Source organism: Anolis carolinensis, chromosome 4, assembly GCF_035594765.1.
Source record: "Anolis carolinensis isolate JA03-04 chromosome 4, rAnoCar3.1.pri, whole genome shotgun sequence".
NCBI lineage: Eukaryota > Metazoa > Chordata > Lepidosauria > Squamata > Dactyloidae > Anolis > Anolis carolinensis.
In genome coordinates, this window is record NC_085844.1 from 92700314 (window position 1) to 92726732 (window position 26419).

The following is a 26419-nucleotide window of genomic DNA, read 5'->3' on the forward strand; positions in this document are numbered from 1 at the left end:
CCCGCCCGCGCGCATCTTTCGCTCTGGCCAATAGGAACGCAAGGAGGCCTTTCTCCTCTTTCTTGAATTCTCTCAGAGTTGGGAGGTCACGTGTGGCGTTCCTCGGATCCGGATTGGACAGGGAAGCGCGAGGGCGCGGAGGTACTTTGTGGAGGGCCGCAGAGAGGTCTCTCTTGTGGCCCTGACGTATGGCGACCCTGTTTTAGTGGTTCGAGCCGTGGAATACGACTCTGGAGACCCCATTCACCCATGGAAACCCACTGGGCGAGACAGACTCAAAAAACCCTATGACAGAAACGACTGGAAGGCATTCAACAACCTTAACGTTTTCTCCGTAGATATTGCTCAGGTAGAGGTTTGCCATGGCCTTCTAAAGTTGAGCAGGTTTGGCTTGACTGAAGTCACCCAGTCCTGTACCTTGGGATACCAATACCATTACCCTTTCCACACAGCTGTATAAAATCCACATTGAACTGGCTTATATGACAATAATAATAATAATAATTTATTCTTGTACCCCGCCCCATCTCCCCGAAGGGACTCGGGGCGGCTCACATGGGGCCTTGCCCAACATCACAATATAAAATCAAAACAAAAACACAAATTTACAACAATAAATCAACAATATCGGTAAAACAATCGAAAAGGACAATCTTACAAGATAAAATGTTAAAACAGGTATATCAAACACAAGTCTGGACTCAGATGTGGACTCAGATAACCCAGTTCAAAGCAGGTATTGCAGGTTATCTGCATGGCTGTGTGGAAGGGCCCTCTGAGGGAGAACCCTTCAGGTGACACTGAAAACATTTCATATAAAGCCCCAGCTCCTGTTTCCAACCATCTCTTACCTTTAGCCATTCTGGCTGGGCCTTCTTGAAGTCTGTAAGAGCTGAAGGGCCATCATTGTTTTTCTCTTATCCTAGATCTCAACAGAAAGCAGAAATTTAAACATATCCATATGCATTGAAGAATGTGTGTTCTGTTCATGGCGCATGTATATTGTTTCCCTTCTCCCCGCTTATACCTCCAACACAAGGTGTGGCCTGGAGGCAAAAATATGCATTAGTTGGAGGAATATTTATTAATCTGCTAGGGCCAGAGGACAGTTTAGGATAATTACAGCTGTTGACTTGGAACTCTTGGAAAGAGGTCAAAATATTTACTTATGGCAAAATACATTGAGATGGGAACACCCTTGTAATTTTCATTCAACTTATGGAATGTGCTTCTCATAACGCCTGTCGACCTGATGGAACCCATCAAAAGAAATTTTAATGCTGACTATAGGCAACGCTAGTCAACATCAAAGTTTGTTTTGGAACATTGGATGAATGTTACACTTATTACTGTAGAGTTTATTAAATGCTTGGCAGGATCAACAGATACTTGAAACCAAACACTACTTTTTCCCATCAGTAATGTGGGACATACAGCACTTCTTTTTTCTTTTTTTCTACCAAGGGTACAAGATAAACCTCCATATCTGCTTTCACTGTAAAATTGATGCAGTTTGACACCACTTTTAACTGCCATGGCTCAATGCTATGGAATCATGGGAGTAGTGGTTATGTGAGGGAACAGCACTCTTTGGCAGAGAAGGCTAGACTTTGTTAAACTACAGCTCCCATTATTCCATAGCATTGCACCACGGCAGTTCAAGTTGTGTCAAACCGCATTAATTTTACAGTGTAGATGTATTGTCAGAGCAAATGGGTGGTCTCAATCAAGCATACATAATCCCACTCAGACTGGGCCCATCATGTTGATGGAAGGAAGCTTGACCCCAGGTTTATTCCAAAATTCATACACTTCCATCACAGGTGATTAAGACATGGGAAGCCCTCCATTGATGCTAACTGAATTGAGGTTTCCCTGCTGTTTTTTTTAAAACAACTATGCTTGGTAAGTAGGAATAGTTTAAATAAACTGGCCACAGTGAATTAAAATCTCCCCTCCTCTCTTCAGTAGTCCTGCTCTACACTGAAATCTTATACCATTTTGTAGTTGTGTGCCTTCAAGTCAATTTTGACTTGTAGTAATCTTGCACTATAATAATGCTTCTTAACTGTTTGCTTTAGAGTAATCCATCTAATATGATTTCCAAAGATACAACTATGTTAGCATGTTTCAGGAAAAATGCTTGATGAATTATTTTTATTTACATCCCATTTTTCTCCCAAACATTTCAAAGTTCTATAGAAATTTAAAGACAAACACATTTATTATAGAATGGCCTCTTGTGGACTTTAGCCCACCCCATCAAATGCATAAGGACCCCCTTGTTTGGGGTTTAAAATGATCTCATTTGTGATCCTTTTCTTCAGTACAGCAAGAGTAGTAGTGCCCAGTTTATGAATGGCATAGAAGGATTTACAGACTCAATCTTTCATATCCCATATGATACTTTACAGTCCATTCGTCACCTAGACCTAGTAGAACCTCACTACACTTAATTTAATTTAAAGCAGTTTGAAACTACTGTAGCCCCAAGCTACTGTGAACAAGTAGCAAACTTCCACAAAAGCATGCGAAAGAAAGCCTTAGTGTGCATCAGTTTGTGTATTATTTATTTATTTAATGTATTTATACCCCACCCTTCTCACCCTGAAGGGGATTCAGAGCACTTACAGTGGAATTACCACCCTGACCTTAAACTGGTTCCAGAGTTTCCTATATAATCATTTGTGCAGCGAAACCATTTTCTTCCATACTGTTTTGAAACTGACTCAAGTGGTCAGTGTAGATATGCTCTTGGTGTCCTGATCTCTTCTAATGTCAGAACAGCCTTTTACCAAGCAGAAGTTGGTAAACATTCACACACACACGTGGAAAAAAATGTTCCAGCTGTGTCGTGATAATCTTGCCCAGGATGTTCAAAGAATGCCTCTGTTTGAACCTCCCCAAGTGCTGGAGGGGAGATTTTTAAGATGCCAGTGTTTCTTGCTTCAGCATTACATTATGTCACTGAACTTAAAATAATTCTTAGCGCTGATAGATGCTGATCTTGCTTAAGGTCTCTTTACCTAAACATTGTAATTGCCTAGAATATTTATTGTGTTGTGGTGTGCGAATCATTTCTGAACTATGGCAACTGTGGCTCTCTTGATGTTCAGAAAAAGTTTGTCATTGCTTTCCTCTAGAGCTGAGAGAGAGCGATTTGCCCGAAGTCACCCAGTCATCCAGCTTCATGGCTAAGCAGGGATTCAAACCAGGTCTCCAGAGTCATAGTCCAACATTCAAACCATTACACCACACTGGCTCTCACTTCCCAGAATATAATCGGGGTGGGGTGGGGGTAGGGAATTTTTAGATTCTGGCAGAAATACGGAATGATCTCATTCCACTGCAGTTCTCATTTAACTCTGCATAATATCCCAGGAGGTTATCCATCTTAATAATTCATAAGGCTTTCAAGATGCAAATGCTTGCTCTCAGTTTGGAAGCGATTCCATATGGTGACTATGATATTAGTAAATAATTAATTTTCATGGACCCTCCTATATAAATAATTAAAATTCCCTGTATGATGGATGAAGTAAATATGTTTATAACTCTGAAAGAATCAAGAAATCCAAGATCCAATTCTAAATATTTTCAAAGGTCTGAGCGATAGCAAAACGTAACTGTTAAATGATACTGGGTTCAGTTCAACTTTCCCAGTAAGAGTGTTGTTTTCTGACTCTATATTGCTTTTGCGATCCCACTGAACAATAGCAGCGTAAAACTAGAACAATAAAGAGCAAGGTGTGTGTTGCAGTTATAAAGTTACTGTGCTCTTCCAGGTTTCCAGGCTCTGTTCAGGATAAGGTTACAGTCAATGTAACACAATATATCCACTAAAAAAGAGAGCTTAAACAGTTTGGTAGTAGACGACAGAAAGCTGTGTAAGAATGTTTAGCTCATTTGCTATAACTATAGCAATCAGCCAAATATTTGCCTGTAGTGTGTAAGTATAAGGGCATTTTGTCATTGTAACGACTGTATTTCTGCTTTCTGTTGAAGTGCTGTTTGTATCATTTGTGTGTCTAATGAAAAACCAATTTTGTGAGCAGAATGTGAGTTCTGAAAGAAAGGAACATGTCTTGAAATAAAAATCTTGGGAGTAGTACTTAACATATGTTTATCTGTTATTTATATCTCAGTTACCAGAGGGTGTGTAGCAAGGTGTAACCTAGATCCAAAACCAGCTCAGACTTTAACAATGTTGACATGTTTGTTTGTATAACCGAGGAAAATTAATGGGTTCACGGATCTAAGGAAGTTGGAAATATGTGCTGACACATTTATAAAAGGTATCAGTGTTATGCTATGCAAATCTATTCAGAAGTAAATCCCACTGAGTTTAGTGATAGTTCCTCTGACATGAGCAATTGAGCATATATAGCATTGCAGCACAATTCCGATCACATTTACTTGTACCTAAGTAACATAGATTCAAATCTTAGGGCATATGTTCAAGGTTTCCAAGTCTTCATTGCCAAGATAATAAAATAACGATTTCAAACATAGGGATAATAATTTAGTATAACAAATGTAAACCATGACATGTAAAGCAAAGGATATTTTTGGATATCTTTATTTAAATTGTTTGTTAAATTGCACCTGATAGTAATAATAATTTCTGTTGCCTAAAGCTAAAATTTAGCCATTAGGGTCCTTGCTTACATTTTAAGAAGTATGTCACTTTACAGTTTGTGGGTTTTACTTGAAAAAGTGTAGATCAGTTCTTCTCTTATCCATTGTTAAAGTGTTTGTGTTCTTTCAATTCTTACAGGATTTGAATATTAACATTCAGCGGACATAATGTGGAATATGATCAAAATATGATGAGTAGGTATTATAGATAAGGACAGTGACTATTTGAAAACTAGATGACTAATACGTTATTTGATGTGCTTTACCCTGAAGACAATACTGATGATGAGCAAGAAGATTTGCCTTATGATGGGGATCTACAAAATAGATATCAATACAATTATGTTTCTCAAAACTTGGAAGAGTTTCCTTCTGTGGAAAATGCCTCTCAAAGTGCTTTGACCTTGACATCTTCCCAAATGAGCTATTGTTCACAAGAAAAATCAGATACCAAAACGCAACTGCCTCAGAAGAAAATCAGTCTTGAATCTCTTTCAAGGAAAAATGACATTGAATTTACTATGACAGCAAGAAAAGAATTACTAACTTGGGATGCTATTAGTTCAGGAAGAAATCAACACATCTCTAACTCCAAAATCTCAAAAGTCCTTTTGCGTCATTTTCCCAAAGAGGAATTAGCAAGTTCCTGTAATTTAATTGATTCAGAAACAATACCGGAAATATCATTTACTGAAAGTTTTGATGAAACTATCCAAAATAAAACTAAGAGTTCAGGAAATGCGAGAATATTTTTGTCAAGGGAAGAAGAAAATAATCTTGAACAAAAAATAACGTGTGAATCAGTTAAAAAAAGTTTCATCCAAGTTGAGAAGTTTACAATAAAGGATAGCATTAATGCCCCTGATGGGAGAAAAGACCTCAAAGAAAATAATTCACAATTAGTAACCCAGAAAGAAGATACAATCAGTGAAGAGTTAGGTGGTACCTCAATCCCAAAAGATGAATATCAAGAACAAAAATACTTAATGGAAATAAATGGATCTTCTCAAAATAAAAAATACAGTCAACATCAGGTTCATTACCAACTTCCTGATTTCTCTAAGATTGCTCCTAAGATTAAAATACCCAAAGAAAAAAGTAACAACAAACCAAATCCCATAATTAAAAGAGCTAAAACTTCCCCAAATTTGCTTGGTAAATCAGCAGTTGTGAAAGACATTCTAGAAGCAATGAATTCTTTGGAATCTGTTGCAGCCAAGAATGAAGAAGAGGAAATGAGAATAGCTGAACTTGACCAACATTTAGAGGTAGATAAGAGGTTATATTGGCTGCATTTAATTGAGTTGCAATGCAATCTGTTTCTAACTTTAAAGGCTGAGCATCTGATTTCGGTGGGTAGAGGTTTCTAGATACAGACTTAGGGTATACTTTTGCTAAATTTCAGTTAAATATTAGGGAGACTCTTCTGGAGTTTGTCTGGAAAGTTTTTTTCCTGGCCAAGTTAATATTTTATTTCCTTCACAACTCTTGAATTCTCTGGTTACAGTGTGTGAATGCAGTTTTATTTTGAGCTGCTTGAATTATATTGACTTTGATAGGAAATTGCTTGATTTAGATTTAAATGTGTATTATTATATTCTCTTTGTCATATTTGCTGAAATCATAGATGCTGACCAAACATGCTGAAGCTCAGAATCATATTGATCACCTTAGGTTTAATGCTAAGGTAAGTCTCTAATGCATTATTTCAGAGGCCCCTTTTCTTAGTCCAAAATATTTTCTCCATGAAGCTACAGTATGAATTGCCTAGTGCAATGTGCTATCTTCCATACTTTTTTTTCTAAACCTATACACTTTATTTATATTAAATATATAATGCACACAGTTCTTTTAGAGCAGACACACTTGACCCAGCTTTTTTATTGTTGTTGGATACAATTTGCAATAGGCAATAGATTCAGTCTATCACCAACTATTAATATTCCTAATTTTTTTCCAGACTGCTCCCAACCTTTGTATTTGAGATATATTCTCAGCTTGCCTTCAAGCCTCAAGGTGTTGCTGCTGAAGGCTGAGTCAGTCCCTAGTAACGAAACAACCTTGTATTATTTAATTGCAAATGAGAGAGCTGAACTGTGTGGGTAAACAGGAACATTCCTAGTATTGTCCACCCTAGTTCTTTAGTGCTAAATTAAAATAGATTTGAGAACAAAAAAATATAGAAAATTGTTATAGTTTATGAGTATTCAGTCTCCATGATTCGTGTCCAGCAGAGTGTTCAGATCCAGTGTTCATTGTGTTGGCCACTAGAGACAAATTGGTGTGTCTCCTGGTGTACTGAGTACTTCACTAGGATTAGATCTACTTATGGGAACAACAGGGTAGTTGTTCTTTGGAGTTTAAGTATTTACAACAAAGGTACCTTGTCAGGGGAAACTCATAACTGTGGAAACCATGGGGCTTTCATCGCTTGTCCTCAGCCCAAGCTGAGGACTGCCTTGGATTTGGCAGGAAGACAGTGAAGGAAAGTGAATGTACTGTCATTCCCCTGCCCTGTGACATCCCGATGAGAGCTGTAGTGTGGTTTCTGTCCTCTGAAGCCATGAAGGACCTTCCTTGGGAGGCTGATGAAATCACTAGTTGACAGAAGCATTCCTCCTGTCAAGGCCCTAGTTGCTATATGAGGTGCTAACAAGACTCAAGCTGCTGCCATAATCACTCATAATTGTCTTGTTTTGCAAGTCAGAACTTTTTCAGCTCCCTAGTTTTAACAGTGACCTGGGAATGGTGAAGTTGGCTAGAATGTTGTTAGCACAAAATCCATTCTGATCTAATCAAATATGCATAGAAGCACATTATTATGACCCCTTCTACACTGCTATATAATCCATATTATTAAAGCAGATAATCCAGATTATCTGCTTTGAACTGGATTATCTGGATTTTATATGGCAGTGTAGAAGGGGCCTATATCTGCTCTGTGTTAGTAGGATGATGGTGAAGAAACAGTTTATCTCTAGGATGTCATCCATCTATATATTCTTGGATTGAAATTATTGTCTGGACCTATTTCAGGATAGGCTTTCGTCCGAATCCTGCTGTACACATCATGATTGATAAGGCATAGTAGGAGAGGAGCAGGAGAAATTTAACCTTACACATTCCATCTGGTTTCGGAAACATTATCTGTGGCATATTCTAAACGGGACCACAAGGCTGGGAATTGGGAGCATAGGGTTATAGTGATTGTTATTTTGCCTATAGGGCCTATTCCAGTTGGTCCTGAGACATCTTGGTCCTATGAGATATACGTTTTGGTTGAATGAGCACGCATGTTTCTATCTTATCATTTATCCTGTTTCCCACGAAAATAAGACCTATCCTGAAAATAAGCCCTAGCATGATTTTTTAGGATTTTTGGGGATGCTCAAAATATAAGCCCTACTTCAAATAATAAGCCCTAGTTATAGTTTATAAAAAGTCAATTTAAATAGTGTCCAGGCAGCTATACTTAGGCCCTAATAAATCCTTTGGAACAAAAATTAATATAAGATCATGTCTTATCGGGGAAACAGGGTGTGTTTTCAATACTTACATTAATAAGTAATTTAGAGATTTAAGGAGTGATTCCCTGAGTATGCTGATGGCACACAGCATCCCTACAAGCAAACACCGTTGATCACTGTTATCCTATTAGTAGTAGATAACATTATTGTTGATGCTGCTGTTGTTATCCTGTCCTTTGAATGCACTTTTAACATTCCCATTTGATACACACACATATATATATTAATTGTGGATGGTGATTTTATACTTTACAATTATTTTGTATCTTTTAACAGAAACTTCCAAGCTCAAATTCTCATAGAACAAACTTTGATATTAAAGGACAAGGCACTGGAATAAATTCTGAGCTGTCAACAATTCCACCTGTAACTGTTCCTGTGAAGCCCATGCTCAGTTTCTCAGAATCACCTCTTGCAGGTAATTCAAATAAATATTTGCTATTATTTTACAGGCTTATCACAGTCTCCTACACTCTGTTGCTCAATTAATTAATGCTAAACAGTAGTTGCAAAACCATTTGCCCTTTTTCTGTTTTATAGACTTGCAGACTGGGGGAATGGTCTCACCCTTAGCTGATGCAAGAAAACCATCACCCATGAATCCTTTTTTGTTGCAAAAAGTAACAGAAGAAAGAAAGCTTTCTGAAATGTTAAAAGAACAGACAGAAGAGATGAAAGCAAAAGTAATATGACATACATGCATTTTAAGCCTATTTTTGTTAATGAAACACATTTTGTTGATGTCACGTCTAAAAGCTGAAATAATTGACATACTTTTCTTTAAAAGGTGGAAACATTTTCTAAATGTATGACAGAAGGTGTATTGCCAGCAGAGGAACGCCATCAGGTTAGTGCATTTCTGTAGATATTCCTGAAAATGTTAGCATTACTTTAAGTCCCAATAATAATCCATCAGGTTAATTGAAGCTTTGGACTCCCTGCATTTCCATGGAAATACATAGGACAGTCTCCATGTGCAGGACACTCATCTGCATGATGAAGAGGAGGATAATATAGAGCCGGGCTAAAGGAGGAGTGTTCAAATGCAAGGCTTTTATTAAATAGGCATTCAGTTAAACATAAGAGATCTGTTGAAATGAAAAGATTGATTTTGGGGAATAGATTTCATCTGTTCAAGGTAGCACTTTTTTTTGTTTTGGCACCATCTAAAATGGAGCTCAGTTTTCAAAGGTTAGTGTCATCTAATGTAGCTATTAGTCTTATCTAACTTCTGTCAAACATATTGCTAAGGACAACGTTGAATAAACTGTAGTAAAATTATCATAACATATGTTGTAAAATTGCCAAACAATAGCAAAGTAATGTCTTCTGTTTATTTATTTGTGTAGCTTTTAAAGCTTTTAAAAGGGCAACTGGACCAACTGGAACAGAATTACTTAACCACAAAGGAGAAGCATTGTTCTCTACGACTTCAAAGCTATAAGTATTCCTCACCCAGCATTGTAGAATTTGATCCTGACAGGTCAAGTTTTTTTTTAATGGAACTGTTAATAATTGTGTCTTTACAGTATTCTGAATATTGCTGTACTGTATGTATCTGCTTGAAACAATGAGGTTTCAACTCCATTGAATTCAACAGTGCTTACTCTCAGATAAATTGGAGCCAACATTAGCAAAGCATTGGGTACACTTGGTCTGTAAATTTCTAAATTCATGGATTTCTTCACATCTCAGGTGGCCAGAACATTGGGAAGAAGCAGATGTGGGAGGAGGAATTTGTGGAGACAGAAATATTAGCAGGGGGAAATGTAGGGGATAGATGATACCTATCTTTATTTGGCTTTATAAAATTGCATGCTATGACTGAGATATCCAGCAAGAAATATGCACTTCCCTTCGATCGTTCACCAGTTCAGTCTTACATCCATCCCCTAGGCTGATATAAGAAGTAATCTCAGTCCTGCTGGTAAGCTGCCTAATGAGCATTTGCAAAGGGAGAATAAAGCTGGATTGACACTGCCCTATATTCCAGGATTTGATTCTGGATTATCTTCTTATCACAGATTATTTGGCAGTGCAGACTCATATAATCCAACACAAATAATCTTGGATCAGATTCTGGAATATAGGGCAGTGTAGATCCAGCCTAAGTTCATGCAGGAAAGGTTCATCTGCCTTTTCCTGCCCATTTGTTGTTATAGAAATAGATATCTTTTTCAAATACACTCCCAAGTATGAGTAGTTAAAATTATGTAAATGTGAAACAGGTGTTCGCCACACATAAACCGTCATTATATTACTCTGTCTTGCCATGTGGAGGAAGGAACTTTTAATCCACCCACCATTTATTTCGAATGAAACTATGGGTGGAGACTATAGATGCCACCAAATTTGGTAGGGATTGGGAGCAAACCAAGAAATTTGTGCACACTGTGATACAATTTTTCCAGGAATGTATGTTGAAAAGCATGGTCTTCTTACACACTGAATTTAAGCTTGGGTACTGTAGAATAAGGCGGCAATACTCTTGCCCATTGACATCTAAAAGGAGATGTGAATATATATATATCTGTGTCTGATGTGGGCCAGCATATGCAGTTTTCTGGTGAAGTATCACACAGAGGGAGCCTTTGGTATCTTCCTCTGATTTTAGATAATAGGAAACCTCATTAGCATTATAGTCTCTGTCATTTGGGAGTGAATGAGTGTATACATTTAGCACAGAAGCTTGGGTAGATAGTGGTTCATGGTCAGTGTTTTAGTGATTACTGCAGAAGACAGATGCAACAGTATTCAGCCAGTATTAAATGTTAAGTATTGTAAACCGAATTATTTGACTTCTGCTATTTTGTATATTGTTCTACTGTATCAATAATATTATAATGAAGGGAAGAGAAAATATTATATTTCTGATATTATTTATCTTTAGGAAAGTAGAAGGAGAAATATTTAAGCTTGGAATGCTGCTCGAAGGTATCGGAGAGAATATTGATAAGACATGCAATCACCATTCCTCAACATTTGTAACATCACCTTCATTCACATCTCCCAAATCTGTATCTTATTCTTATTCAAACTGTTCTGAGGTAAGCCAGTAATCTCTAGAAATTAATAAAGTGTTATTTTAATTGATTTTAACTCTTTTAAACAACCTTTTAACTGAGATAGCAACCTTTCCAGACACTACTCAAAAATCATTGTTAAAGTATTCCAACCAAATTTCACTAACATGAAGCCTTTTACATGTTTTGGTGTTCTGTTAAACATTTTCTCCTCGAATGCTTTAGTACTTTTTAATTTTAGGGGAGAAAATGCTTATGATAGTATTCTTCCTAAAGGGCTTCTCGTCACATTGACTGTTCAAATAAAAATAGTAAAAGTTATAACTTTCAAATTTGTCATTATGCACTGAAGACTTTCCAATATCATTTGCTTGCTATGAATGGAGCATTTCTTCCATAGTTCATTTACTGTAATTTTGTATTTCCTGTATGATCATACATACAGAGTCCTGTCGTTTCCAGAAGTAGTCACTCTCCAGAAAAGACTGCTATGGAAGTAAATATTAAAAATGAGAAATATGGAGAGAATAGAAGTGATCATATGGAGGAGAAGAGATATCAGCAACCTAGTCAAGGTAGTGGAGGGCATCTCTTCCAGCCACAGTACGTGTTACACTCAATGGCATTCATTTAATTTTTTTAATGCATAATGTGTTACACTATGTAACACAATTTTTGTTCCTGGGTTATAAATGTCATTTCCTAATTGGTTATATCATAAAAACATGAAAAAAGTGTATTCAACTGCAACAACTTTGTTTTTGTGGGATATCCTGCAGCACGTTTTGCTATAGTTTTCAATTACTATCTCATCGAGTCTCAACCAATTCAACATTGTTTATGACAGCCACAAAAATGAAGTTTCTGGAGTATAACAACAACTTTCAAAGTAAGTACCACACAATTAAACAGGACTAACACTTTAAAACTAGGAACAGAACATTCTTCAAATTTTGTTACATAGTGTTATCCATTGGCTGTGGTTTAGCAAACTACAGGAAAAGTGTAGACCCCCTAGGGCATTTTTGGAGCCTTCCACTGACTCTCCCCATGATTTCTCATCATAAAAAAATCAGTCAAAAAGAAAAGCAAATTTCTGTTCCTGAAAGCCTCCAGTATCAGTTATGAAAGAAAACAGGATACAGGAATCCTTAACATCCATATCTCCCAAATGAAACTATAAGTTGGCATTCATCCACTTCCTGTTTTGATTTCTTCATTTTACATTTTCGGGACTTTATGCAGTCTGCAAAATTGACCATCTAATGTTATCCACCATTGAGTTAAACAATCAAGTAGACTATGCTTTAGCTAGATATATCATGGTAAATTTTGAAATCCAGTCCCACATTATAATCCTGCAGAGTGTCTCAAATGCAAGAAGTTATGCTGATATAGGTTGGACTGGGGGTTCATCTACATTATAGTATGAAGGATGCCAGTTTTGCTGTCATGGCTCAATGCTGTGGAATCCTGGAATTTATGGTTTGGTTAGGCAAGAGCACGCTTTGGCAGAGAAGGCTAAAGACCCCGTGGATCTGCAACTGCAACAATTTCATAGCCATGGCAGTTAAAGTGGTGCAACACTGCATTGATTTTACAGAATAGATTTAACCCTCTGCTTACTTTCAGATATCTCAGCAACTTATGATGATCCCCAAAGGCAGATTTAAAGTAAAACTCTGTGCCAAAAAGAAGTAGATGTGCTCATACCATGCCACTGACGCTGTAAAGAGAGCCTATGAAATACTCCAAATCTAAATGCTTTGACTAGTAGCAAAATAATTGTTTTAGGTATCACCAGCAGCTTGCACAGAAATATTTTTCCCCTCAATACCGAGGCCCCTTTTATACTGCCATATAAAATCCAGATTATCTGCTTTGAACTGGATTGTATAACAGTGTAGACTCCAATAATCCAGTTCAAAGTAGATAATGTGGACTATCTGCCTTGATAATCTGGTTGATATGGCAGTGTAGAAGGGGCCCAAGTCTTGATGTCATATTTTCAACCAGATCATATCAAGCCCACTTCATTCACACTTCAGTTCCCACACTGCTAGTTATCCATGGCAATAAACTGAATCATGCCTAGCAGTACATCAAAGCCATAGTCCTTCTGAATGAAACTTTGCAGTTCTGTCCTGGGGGGGACACACTGAATCTTAGTTTGAAACTATCATCATTTAAAATTCACCAAAGACATCTTGTTATGTCCCTCCTTCTTAAAGCAGAAGTGCAAAAATGTTATGCTAAGAGCAGCAGTAAAATTAAGTAGCAGTTCAAGGATGAACTGAAAATTAAGCTTCAAATTTATCATGAGACTTTGCAAGCTTGAAATAGCCACAGGCTTATTTTCTAGGGGAGATCATTATGTCCTAATACTGACAATGTAGCCAGACTAGACCAGATTTTCAACAACTATGCAGTTCAGATGGGACAACTCAAACCAAATGACAGATTAATAACTTGGGAACTGCCTGAGGTCTGTTATTTTTATATTAAAAGAGGATAGAGGATACAATAGTGGTTTATTATCATTTACAGTGTTCCCTCACTACTTCGCGGTTCACTTTTTGTGGATTCGCTATTTCGCAGTTTTTCAATAAACTCTAAAAGAATATTATAAATAATAGAAAATTACAATTTACAGCCTAAGGAAGGGAGGAAGGAAAAGCCAAAGGGAGAGAAAAGGAGTCCAAGCAGCAACGGAGGCGATTTATCAACACACGATTGGTTGATAAAGACTTAAAATAGTGTATAACTACTAAAATAATCTATAAATATTAAAATAAATATAGTGTCCCTACACAGATTTTCACTTATTGCAGGTGGTCCTGGAACATAACCCCCGTGATAGGTGAGGGAACACTGTATATAGTTCTACATGGTATGGATCATATTTTGGCAGTTTTACTTTCCTTTATACATTTGCCAACTGTGAATAATTGTTTATTGGAAGTATATATAATTTAAAAATATCCTTTAACTTGTTAAGTTTTCAAAAACTACAGTTTTGGGGAGAATTCTTGTCCATAAAATTAGAAAAATAGTTCAACAGCCTTAGAAACTAGAGAGGTGACATTATTATTTTAAGCATGAATTTTAAACTTGTGCCCTGTGTTTAATCTCTGCCCTGTGTACTTAATATGTATTTTATAGGAATACATTTAATATGTATCTTTTATAGAGCTACATTTTAATATGTGTGTTTATAGAATTTTTGCAATGTTTATATGTTTGGTCTGTGCTGTAACCCGCCTCGAGCCGCGAGGAGAGGCGGGTAAGAAATGAAATAATAATCATCATCATCATCACATTTGCTAAATGCTGATCCCTTCTAGCATGCACTGCACCAAATCTTAAGTTTCTTTCAACAGAAATTTAAGTTACTGGGAAATGAAATCTCCACCTTCAGCCAATCCCTGCAGTACAAACCATCCTGAATCTGCTCCAGTTGGTCCCAGCAGATCAAAAGAACAAGGTAGGCCTAGATAAAATAATGAATTGCAGGAGCTTGAATCAATAATTGAAGGAATTCTAATAGAAATAAACCACTAATCGTTTTTTCCATGTAACATTTCTTGTAGGACGTCCCACTTATCCCACTTATCCTTCAAATCAGTTTCTTGAAGAGTTGGGAAATTCGTCAAAGGAACATAATATTATTATACACCCTAGACTGAAAATACAGTTATCAAGTAGACCAACGTGTTCCTGTTCTTCCAATAGGTTAGTATACTTAGCACTAAACTTAAACTGGGTATAGGTATTCTTATACCAAACTGAAAAGTCAAAGCAATATTTATAGCATAACCTATAATACATGTGTCAAACCCAAGTCCTGTAGGCCAAATCCATGTTGTGTGGCCCTCTAGATGCTGGACTATAGCTCTTGTATTCATTAGCTATCATGACTAGAGCTAATGGGAGTTGTGATACAGTAACATTTGGAAGGTTTCTAGTTGTTCTGTTTAGTCAGGATAGTGGGGTTTGGGTTTAGATACAAGGCTTGTGGATAGGATGCCTGACTTTAAAATGTCCTTTAACATTTCCCCAAACTCAGAACCATAAGTGCTGTTGGGTTGCAATTCCCATTATTCTCAGACCACGTGGCATCTCATTAAAAGCAGTAAGAGTTGTCATTCAATAGTATCTGGGGACTCAAATTGGGCAAAAACTAAAGAGCGCCATAATTATGTTAAATATATATATATCGTTGGCCCTCTGTATCCATGGATTCTCCATTCATGGATTAACAGTCCTTTGGAAGCAACCATAAGGCTTGTGTGGCCCTCTATGAAAATAATATGATACCCCTGTCTTCTAGCCTTAAGATGCAATTGTGTAGCTTCTTTCCTTAGAGCAAGGCGCATTTGAACTCATTAGGATTTACTTCTGAGGAGGCATGTATTAGATTGCACTGTTTATCACTTTCATGCTAGCTATAGACTTCTATTTTCAATGTAGAAATAAAAAAGAGGACTACAGGAAAACAGACAGAGGAAAATCAGATTGTGAACAGTTCTCTATCTTCTTAGAAGGGAAAGCAGCAGATTTCAATTCATCAGGTACCTAGTTTCACTCGTATTAAAATGATAAACTTACATTGTTTTTTTTTTAAAAAAAATAAGCAGTTACATGCGAAGTATCTCTAGTAAAAAAACTGCAGTGATCTCATGGCATGCCAGTGACATGTAGTCAAAACTTAATTATTCCAGGATATACCGGTTTTTTTGTGGAAGAGTTGACACTTTAAATATATGAAATCAAAACAGTTTGTAATAATCTGACTGCTGAATATCTGTGTCCAAATAGACTTGAACCCTTACAATAGTTTTTATATAAAAATCAAATACATCCTATGAGCCTTACTCAGTGAAAACCTCTTAGGTATTGTTTCAAATATTACTTACATCTTTATTCCCTGAAGAGCTTATTAAACAAATACATTGGGTATTTTATAAAGTACATCAGGGCAACAATTTTATAAATTCCAGAACCTCATTTAAAAGCAGCCATTTTGTGTAGAACTATTTTTTTTAAATCACTCCTGTGCTTTAAACCTCAGCAGAAAACTTGCATTGTTGCCTACTTGGAAGTATAACAACAATGTGCATGGTATTACTATGTGGCAACTAAAAGTTTTTTTGTGGCTCAATCAATATACTTCTGCTGGGGTTTTATTTGTTCCATTTTCTTAAAATAGGTATCTCAAGAAGTTATCACAAATTTGAATTGGGCCATGCAAGACTTAAACTGAAATATCTTCAGCAGTCATATATGAAGGTTAAGATATAATTTCTTAATATGTTTGTGTAACTTTTTTTTGCGGAGGTTAGATAGTGATTCAGAAGAGATTTCATTCTGTAGCCGTCTCAGTTCAAGTACTGAAGAAGAAAGGATTCAAAATCATGGCTCAATTACAGTGGGTTCAAACAAACCAAACCAAGGTAGACTATCTTGTATGATATATAATGTGGAGATTTCTGAAGATAATTAATACTAAAATATAATCTGTATACCTGTCTTCTTGAGGATGTTCATATGTATAAACTTATTTTGAGTGCATATATTCCTTGCTGGAGTAAGAGAAGTGAGTCAGCAATACAATTGAATGCAGACCAGCCTGGGGATTCAGTCTGTATACAATGCATTGTACTAGAAGGGATGCATTTTTCAGTTAGGCAAGTAAACATCTATTCATGTCCAAACAAAAGAAGGCCTTTTACATGATTTCATTTACATGTGACTAGATCTGGACTGGATCCAAGGCATCCAACTGAACTAAAATTTATTGTGCTTAAATCCTGCATTGATCTCAGTGGAGCAAGTTAAGTCACAACATGACAAGCCTTTGGTAAATAGGGCTGTTTGGTGTAAACAGATGCAGATTTACAGATACAAATGTACTTGTATACTAGCCAGTTGTTCCTCTGTTAAAGACTATTGTCGTGTTTCTTCCTTAAACAGGAGGAAAATCTATCAGTTTCACTTTCTCTTGCATTAGAAAGAATTTCCTTAAACCTGTTTTTTCCTGAATGCAAAAACAATTTTGGTAAAGTGTTGGGTGGTTTCTGGGATGTATGGCCATATTCTAGCAGCATATTCTTCTGATGTTTCATCTGCATCTGTGGATGGTATCTTCAGAGGATCTGGTGGTGGTAAAGCAAGCCTTAGACAATACATTTTGCTAAATTTTACATAACCCAAAACAAAACATTCCCTCATTTATACTCATCAGATTCAGATACAGATGTTTCCAGGGCCACATTGTATGGAATGTTAGGCATTTGGAAGCTTAAAGTCCAGTTCTGTATTGGGCTGAATAGGACACCCATATCCTGTATTCCTTGATTTACAATCCAAAGGTTAATCTCCAAGCATTGGGTGCTCACCAAATGGCCTTACATGTCAAATGCTGAAGGTTTGCGTTCTGGCACTGTGGTTGCCCTGCTGTATTTTCTCTTCCACAACTATCTAGGTCAGTGGTTCTCAACCTGTGGGTCCCCAGATGTTTTGGCCTTCAACTCTCAGAAGTCCTAACAGCTGGTAAACTGGCTGGGATTTATGGGAGTTGTAGGCCAAAACATCTGGGGACTCACAGGTTGAGAAACACTGCTCTAGGTAGAAGAGACCCAAACACTGCCTTAAAGGTATATGATTTTATAAGTTTCCGGTCCCAATTCAAAGTGCAGGTGATGACCTACAAAGCCCTATACGATTCAGGTCCTTCTTACCTTCGTGATCGTATCTCTTCCTATGAACCAGTGCGGGCTTTAAGATCTGCTGGGGAGGCTCTACTCTCGCTTCCACCACTGTCACAAGCACGGTTGGTGGAGACAGAGGAGAGGGCCTTCTTGGTGGTGTCCCCCTGCTCTGGAACTCTCTCCCCAGAAAGATCAGACAAGCGCCCACCCTAGCCATATTTCGAAAAGAACTGAAAACATGGCTGTTTAAATGCACATTTGAATAAATCAGCTTGCACTTCATTTCACAATCCCAAGTGCTCCTACCTGGTTTTCAGCACTTTATGCTGCTATAGTCCTATTTTCCACAATTGCACAGCCTGCCCCTCCATGCAACCTAAATAATTCCACTTTGCTTTTTAATTGATATGGTTGTGTTTATTTCAATATGTTCTAAAAATTGTTGTATTATGTTGATTCTGTAATTTGTTTTATGTTTTAATTGTACATCAAACTGATGTTTTTAGGGCTTGTCCCCATGTGAGCCGTCCCGAGTCCCTTCGGGGAAATGGAGGCAGGCTATAAGAAATAAATTATTATTAAAAGCAGGCACCAACCATGTTCAGAACAGACCTGCCCTTCATCATTTGGGATGCAACAAAATGACCTGACATTGTGGTCTTTCTCTTGCGAGCACAGCTAGTGCACCGCCCCTCCTGCTTTCACTCCTTCAGGTGACTGAGGTCCCATCTACATTGCCACATAATGCAGTTTCAAACTGTATTATATGGCAGTGTGGATTGGGCCTCAGAGAGTAGCATGAGATCAAGATCTATATAAAGCTGATCCCAATTGTCATGAGAAGAAGGTGTCTTGTGTTGTTTCTGGATTCCCATGAGAGAGAAGATGCCTGCAAGAGTTACTTCTCTTAACATTTGAGAAGAGTTTTATATAGTCCTGCCTCACATGTCCTGGTCAATCTTGAGTTTACTGGGCAACAGAGAGAATTTTCCCTTGCTAGAGTCTGAAAAGAAAGAAATGACAACTTTTAATTCAGCACTAATATGGCTGAGTATACAAGGATGCAAACATAAGCAGTTAAGTTCTCAAGGTCCTGGATGTCTTAACTTACTGATAACATGATGTAACATGATTTTTGTTCCTGGGTTATAAATGTCATTTCCCAATTGGTTCTATTATAAAAACATGGAAAAGTTCATTAAGCTGTAAAAACGTTGTTTTTGTGGGACATCGTGCAATACATTTGGCTCTAGTTTTTCAATGAACATCTCAAGTCTCAACCTATATTCAACATAGTTTGTGGCAGCCACAAAAACGAAGTTTCTGGAATATACAGTAACAACTACCTTCAAAGTAAGTACTGCACAATTAAAAAAGAAATAACACTTTCAAACCAGGAACAGGAAATTTTTTAAGTTTTGTTACATAGTGTAATCTGTGAGACCCCATCTACCCTGCAGTTTAATGCATCCCACCCCAAATTACTCTCCCACGAATTTGCAGCACTTTATTAGTTACCTCGTGTTTACAACATTTACATGGTGCACTTTACCCAGTCTACGTTTACAACCTCTTCGTTTTAATTCATGTTTTATTAGTTTGTATTAAGTTTGCTACTTATTTTTATAGGTTACTGTTTAAATTTTATAACTGTGTATGTCTTTCGTCCATTGATGCATTTTACATTGTTATTGTTTTTATCTGAGCTTGGCCCCATGTAAGCTGCCCCGAGTCCCCTCTGCAGAGGTGGAGACAGGGTATAAAAATAATTATTATTATTATTATTATTATTATTATTATTATTATTATTATTATTATTATTAAAGTGTATTGTATGGCAGTGTAGATGGGGCCTTAATTTCAATTTCTACCACATTTAGGTTTCTATTCCAGTTCTTTCCATCTGGAATTAATAATGTAAATATTGGTAATTTTTTAAATCAAAACAAGCAGAAACAAAGTTCTCATATGTCCGTATCCTCATTGAGTACAAAAGTTTATTTTTGAATAGTAGTAAATTTATCAATTAGCCCTTCGGCCATATTACAGTTCCAAACCTAACAAAAAGGTTTGATTAAACATGATTATACACCATATAGTCAGTTAAATAAAATACTTATAATAATTAGGTACATAAATATGATAAAACAATATATACATCACCCCTACAATGTACCCCTACAATGTTTCCGTATCACCCCTACAATGTACCCCGATCAGCCCCACATATGTGGTTCTTAGACAAATTGCTTTGCTTAAAAACAGAGCTGTTTTATATGTTATTTTTGGGTTTTGGCCACACATAAAATATGTTTTTTAATTAAAACAAGTAGAAACAAAGTTCTCATATGTCTATATCCTCATTAGGTACAAAAGTTTGTTTGAATAATAGTTGGTACTTTAGAGCTAAACCACACATCAAGTTTGATGTTTGCCTAATAGTGTCACTTTCTCAGGCATTCAAGACTGCACTGCAGAGGTTTCAGTTGGAAGATCTGGTGGTTTTCACGAATATGTTCAAAATACTTAAATTAGGACCACAAATACAGAAGCAGGCTGAGTTGTATTTACCAGTTTTCTTTGCTTATGTTTCATTAGACTCACTTCACACTGCAACTCATTTTTATATGAACAAAGACTCAATTATATTAAAGGATACGATAAATCTGAAATTGGCATATCCTCCAGATTTCTTTTACTCCGTGGTATATCTGATTAAATTAAACATAGTGCTTTAAAGGTCATATTGTAGCCTCTAGATAAGATTGTATCTATGCTCCCTTCAAGGAAAAACATCAAAATACGTTCAGTTCAAAGCTAACCAGAAGATGAAATTATAAGATCCAGTTCCTTTCAAATGCAGAGAGCAGGGAAAAGAGGAAGTCTTCAGAAGAATTTAACCTATATTCTTCTGGTTTCTTATGTTTGCTACAGAGAGTCAAGAGCTATAATGGAGTCATTTGACTGTGTTGTATATATGTTTTGTCAGTTTCACTAGATCCCAAACTGTTTTACAGCTACTTTGAAAATAATGATTTAACCCTTTAAAATGTTTTTTGAGACCAGATGACCTGAAAGACCCGCCCCAATGTGTCTACAAACACCTTTAGATCTTTTGCAGAGTAGAATATCTCAAATTCAAAACAGCTAAATCAAAGCAACTCACCTGGTGCCATGTTTGTGATATTTTTGGTACCAGTTGAACACATACCTCTTCATCAGGCTTATTTAAACAATCATATAATCTGTTTTTTTATTTTTTATTTTTGTATTCTGGTGTATGCTGTAAAATTTCTGCTTTTGCTGCTTTTGTTTATGCTATATATAGTCTTGATTTTCCTTTTAAACAGTTTAAAAATTTATTCTGAGACTCCACAGAAAATTGTTATGGAATTAGCCTACAGGTGTCAAATATATATAATGCAGCTTCCTGTTTTTTTGTATGTGCATCAGCATTGTGTAAAATCTTTTTTTGCACCAATAAAGCAGCCTGAATTGTCCTATCTTTTTTCCAAACAGGGAAAGTGATGATCATGCAATCTAAAATTTACAGTGGTACCCAACTGCTCCTGTTTGTAAACTTCAGTCTGCTATGAAAAGACTATATTTAGTTCAAAGAATACATTTTCTAATTAATTAAATGACAGTAATTGCCCTTACTATTCAAATCTTCACTGCTTACAACAGATGTCTGGAGCCGAGATCATGGATATGCCTATTAACTTACTTTTTTCAAAATTTCAGCTTCTTCACAAAAGGCAGATACCAGCTTTCAAAGAATTTATTATAAAGAACCAGAACAGTTTATAGACAGACTTTGGGACAGGTAAAGTACAGAATCAATTTGAAATAAACCCACTTATAAACTTAGCTATAAGTTGAAATTCCATGTGTAGGTTTGCCATTCCCTTTGCAAAAATATATAAAAAAGTTAACTTACAAAGTAAAAACAAAATGGATTAAGCATTTCGGCTGCATGCGTGTGCACACACACAAAGAACCCGATAGCTCATCTAGTAGATTCTAGCCTTCCTCCGGTCACACTCTTCTACTTGATATTGAACTTGGAATGTATTTTCGGGGATGTGTTTTGCTTTGACCTCAGTGAACTGCTTGCATTGATGTTTTATTTTCTAGGCACAATCTACATGTTCCACAAACCACCTATTCAAAGATGCAGGACACCATTATCATTTCTCCACAGTATCTGGGTCGTAGGGATATGTATGGAAGGAGATTAACAAGTCCAGAGAGAAACAGGCACACAAGTGCTGCGGTAAGAGAATATCCTTGAACCTGCATGGACTGTGTTGTTACTTAACAATTTTCAGTAACATTTTTGTCCAAACAGGTACTCAGTTCCACTTTGGATGGCATTATCGAGACTGCAAACAGCTTGAAGAGAACTTCAGAACACATGATGCAAGTTATTTCAGAAGATTTAACCAAGGCCAACATTCAGACATCGTCACGTGTCACAAGGAGCCAGCACAGTATATGAATGTGTTATGAAAACTATCAAAACAATGTCTGAACAAACATTTGCATTTGTAAAGGATTAAAATGGACTATTTTCTTATCCTTTCCCAATGTTCATTAAAAACTTTACTTTGTCAAATGTCAAAAGAAAAGCATTATACCAATTCATAAATTATACAGATGTTAAGTTGATAAGCATGTTTCTGCGAAGTTTTTTTTTTTACTGTACCTAGAATTCATTTTGGAACCTGGAATATATTTCTAATGTAAACTAAATAAGATAGGCAATGTGTTATATAGTAGGCACTGCTATAGTTTTGTAGTAAGCAGACTCTTCTCTTTTTGTCCAAAATGTAATGCTGTTTTGTATTAGAATGTAAAAATGTTCAGGGTGTATTTTTACATGTGCAATATTTGAAAAGCTTTTATCACATGTACAAATGCAATTTTCATTCATGTGCAAAGGTAAGATACATACTATATTTGTTGTGGGGAAAAAACATAATTTGTGTAGCAGTAGAGTTCGTGCAAAGAACTCTCAGTACAGTGGAACCTCAACTTAAGAATGTCCCAACTTAAGAGTGTTCAGATTTAAGAGCTGTTGCTTGGCCTGGATTTCGCTTTGACATAATAGCATTTTGAGTTAAGTGCTAGCACCAGAGGAAACACTAGTATGAGAGTACAGGGCTTTAGATCTTCAAGGGAGCAGTTTTTGTGCCTTGTACCTCCCACTCTTGTCCACTTTGGGAGATTTCTGTCCACTTTGAGGAACTTTAGGTTAGTTGATTTTGAGAGTTTTATTCCTGGTATGTTTGGCTTCATGATGAGGGAGAGGGAGAGAGAGCAAGAGAAGGAGTGAGGCTGGAATGAGTACAGTATGAAGAAAATGATGTTTCTTTGATGTTTTTTGTGCTTCCTTGTCACAACTTTATGCTTCTACCATCTTAAAGTTATTTTTTCTTTTTTATTGTTCCATGTGAATGTGCATTTATACATTATTTGTTATTTATAATGTACATTTTCTTATTTAAAAACACGTAACAAAAAATTGGGGGAGGGGTGTTTGGGGCCCCAGAATGGATTAATGGCATTTCAGTGGGAAAACCTGCTTTGAGATAAGTGCATTTTGAATTAAGAGCTCAGCCATGGAACAAATTAAACTTTTAATTCAAGGTATCACTGTACTTCCCGGTATAAATAAGTCTTTCTTTGCTCCAAAATCTTAGAAAAGCATAAAGCCTCTATAGGACTGTAGTTGTAAACACTTTGACAGAAACATGCTCCTCCCTTCTCTTCATTCTCCATCCTTCCAGCAACAATAAAGGATGACAGGAAGGAGAAGGGGACTACATTTGGGAAGGTCTACTGATGGAGGTAGTTTTACAAGCTAAGGAAGATCAGTCAATGAATTACCCTCCTGCACTGCATTCTCTTTGAGTTCAATTTAGCAAAATCACTAAAAAAAAAGACAGAAAATTCTTCAAAGTTCTTTATTGATGGTAAAATGTTTAGTACTTTCATGATTACCTTTACCCAAATACCACAGAAAGATCCATGCAGTTCCAAACACACAATCATTATTTTTCTCTTCTATTTTCTCTGGAAGACATTAACCTTATATCTTGTACCTCATTGCAAGTTTTCTTCAGGGAATTCTTACATATTGTAATTTAACATCCTGCAGTTGTGAAATTGTGCTATACATTTTTATTTACATTTCTTTGATACTTAAATTGATGGGCCTTTTATAACAGTACGTTTAGAAATAAACATGATTCCAAGATAGAAAGTTTGCACATTATTACCGAAAAGTCATTAGCATATATACAGACATTTTTTTCCAAGTTCTAGCATACTGCGTTCCTTAGTGAACATTCTCTACACTGAACACTTCACAGCAAAATGCCACCTATAACCACTACATTAATATAAAAACACAAGTTGTTACATAATTTCTCCACTTTTACACATTTTTATCTCCTCCCCCAACAAAAAGCAGCAGATTTCAAATTATAAAACGAGTCCCAAATATAACACTAATTTATAAAATATGTACACAGGACACAAACCAGGTCACGCTAAATGCATAAATCCCATTGATTCCAATGTAGAATACAAAGATATTTAACATTTCTCCCCCTGAAATCAATGGAACTTAATATTAACTTGGGTTTGATTGTGTCCATATTTATATTATGTATTCTTTATATCTTTGTTAAGCTCAACCAAAAACCTTTGAGGATCATCGCTTCTATTCATTCTTAAAATACACAGTATCCTTAGATTTTGGTACAGTAAGTGCTTTTATATCATCCAGTAGTCGTCTAGGTGTGATGATGTGAGTGGAACCTGGTTAAAAATGTAATATAGAAGAAATTGTGAAAATAAACACAAGCCAACAGAATTGAAAAATAACACATTTTTTTTGTTTAACATACAGCACACTGAGACTTTTTAAAATTTCTGGCCCCTTTAAGATCAGAACCTTAACAGTAATAGAAAATGAACTTGGATCTAGCATAGTCTAGTTGGGAATGTGTGTAGAAATATGCTGCAAACAAAGCAAGTGAATTCAGTGTTCGCCCTTCCGAACTGAATACATCTCAAAGGGTATTGCAATTGCAGAGATCACAACTGACTATGCTGACTAGTTACAGTGAGCAAGTGTCAATTGTTGTGTGCCTTCAAGTTGACTGTGACTTAAATAGACCTTATCATAGTGTTTTCTTGGCAAGTATTTGAAGCCTTGCCTATTTTCATTCTTTAGCAAGTACAATGTAAGCTGATGGCTATTTTAAATGTTTCTCATTTTTAAAAAGGTGTGGTTCTGTCATTACAGATCGATTGGCTCAATCAATTGACTCCATCAACTCCTGATTTTTCAAGATCCATTTAGAACTGTCAATAATAGGAACACTTTGAGCTATCTAATTTATAGGATTGCCATAAGTCAATTTCAGCATGGTAGCATGTAACAGCAAAAACAAATTGTGAATAGTAGAAAATAATTCCCTTGCCTCCCAACACCATTTTGAAAAGGTGCAATAAAGTACTGTAAATGGATAATAGGGGTTTGTTTGTTTTTTTGTTTTTTAAAGGCAAAGTATATCTTCTGTAACTTACATGTTTTTAAACTCGCAACTAGTTTTGGTCTAATCTATTTTCTCCTGCTGTAGCATTGATATTACAAAAACATGCTGTCTTATTTGTCCTCAAGATTCCATAATAAACATACACCTAGATCCCAAGTCATATCATTGAATGCTCAAACATCAATCACTCAGCAGGAAGCTATCATGCTTACTGACATTTAGATGACTTAAATAAATAAAGAATGAGGCATATCCAGGGAAGTTATCAACAGATAAAACCTGTTTGGCCATGCTCAGCAACGGAACAACCTGAAATTACTCCCATAAAACTAGCAGCTTAAAACATTCACGCCTATCCTCCAAACAACAACTTCATGTGGCAAGCTCCTTTTATAATTGATTCGTTTCACAAATATTTCACAATGCAATGCAGAGATCAGCTGATTAAAGGTAAAACATGTATCTAGATTTAATTAAAAGCTCAGCATTAGCTAGAAGTAGTTATTTAGATCTTGAACCGTAACTGAAATTACTCTATGCTCAAGCACTAGTCTGTTTCTCCAACTATTGTGTGCACACTTGCTCACTCACCCTCCCACATTCCACATTCTTTTCAAAAGCGTATCTCACAGGCTTGTTCCAAATAAAAATATAATAAAACTTTATTTATATACAGCCCTATCTCCTCAGGGGACTCAGGGTGGTTTCCAACATGATAAAAACAATACAGTACAATACACATAATAAAAACAGAACCATACAACAATTTAAAAATAATACAAGTAATAAACATAAATACACAACATACAACCCAACAATGAAAAATAAAACTAGTAACAATACTCCATTTACTGGCCAGTTATGATGACCCAGAGTTCAACATTGGGATGGCCAGCTATAAGGTGCTATTCAAGTCTTGTGCAACAGGAGGGTTTGGGGCCAGGAAGTGG

At 36.3% G+C, this 26419-nt stretch overlaps 2 protein-coding genes across 10 annotated transcripts in view; one reads left to right on the forward strand and one right to left on the reverse strand.

The window, feature by feature from the left end:
• Positions 1–4: 4 nt before the first annotated feature.
• On the forward strand, positions 5–25629 carry aknad1 (AKNA domain containing 1). 8 transcript variants are annotated; one of them, XM_008115042.3, is made up of 16 exons: positions 5–349; positions 4778–5906; positions 6266–6325; positions 8442–8583; positions 8706–8848; positions 8953–9012; positions 9515–9648; positions 11056–11212; positions 11634–11791; positions 14569–14672; positions 14779–14920; positions 15659–15759; positions 16531–16641; positions 21643–21724; positions 22036–22174; positions 22250–25629. In XM_008115042.3, the coding sequence occupies exons 2-16, from the start codon at positions 4875–4877 to the stop codon at positions 22397–22399; spliced, it is 2715 nt and encodes a 904-aa protein (XP_008113249.2). In that variant the 5' UTR covers positions 5–349; positions 4778–4874; the 3' UTR covers positions 22400–25629. The 8 variants fall into 8 exon arrangements, with proteins under 8 accessions (XP_008113249.2, XP_008113251.2, XP_008113252.2 ...); XM_008115044.3 differs by having other exon boundaries at positions 25217–25629; XM_008115045.3 differs by having other exon boundaries at positions 4778–4833.
• stxbp3 (syntaxin binding protein 3) overlaps positions 23854–26419 on the reverse strand; it is a 45370-nt gene continuing 42804 nt past the window's right edge. For both annotated transcript variants that reach the window (XM_008115041.3, XM_003223598.4), the window contains exon 19: positions 23854–24726. In XM_008115041.3, coding sequence (XP_008113248.2) covers positions 24629–24726 — 98 coding nt within the window. In that variant the 3' untranslated portion in view covers positions 23854–24628. The remainder of the gene's footprint in view (positions 24727–26419) is intronic.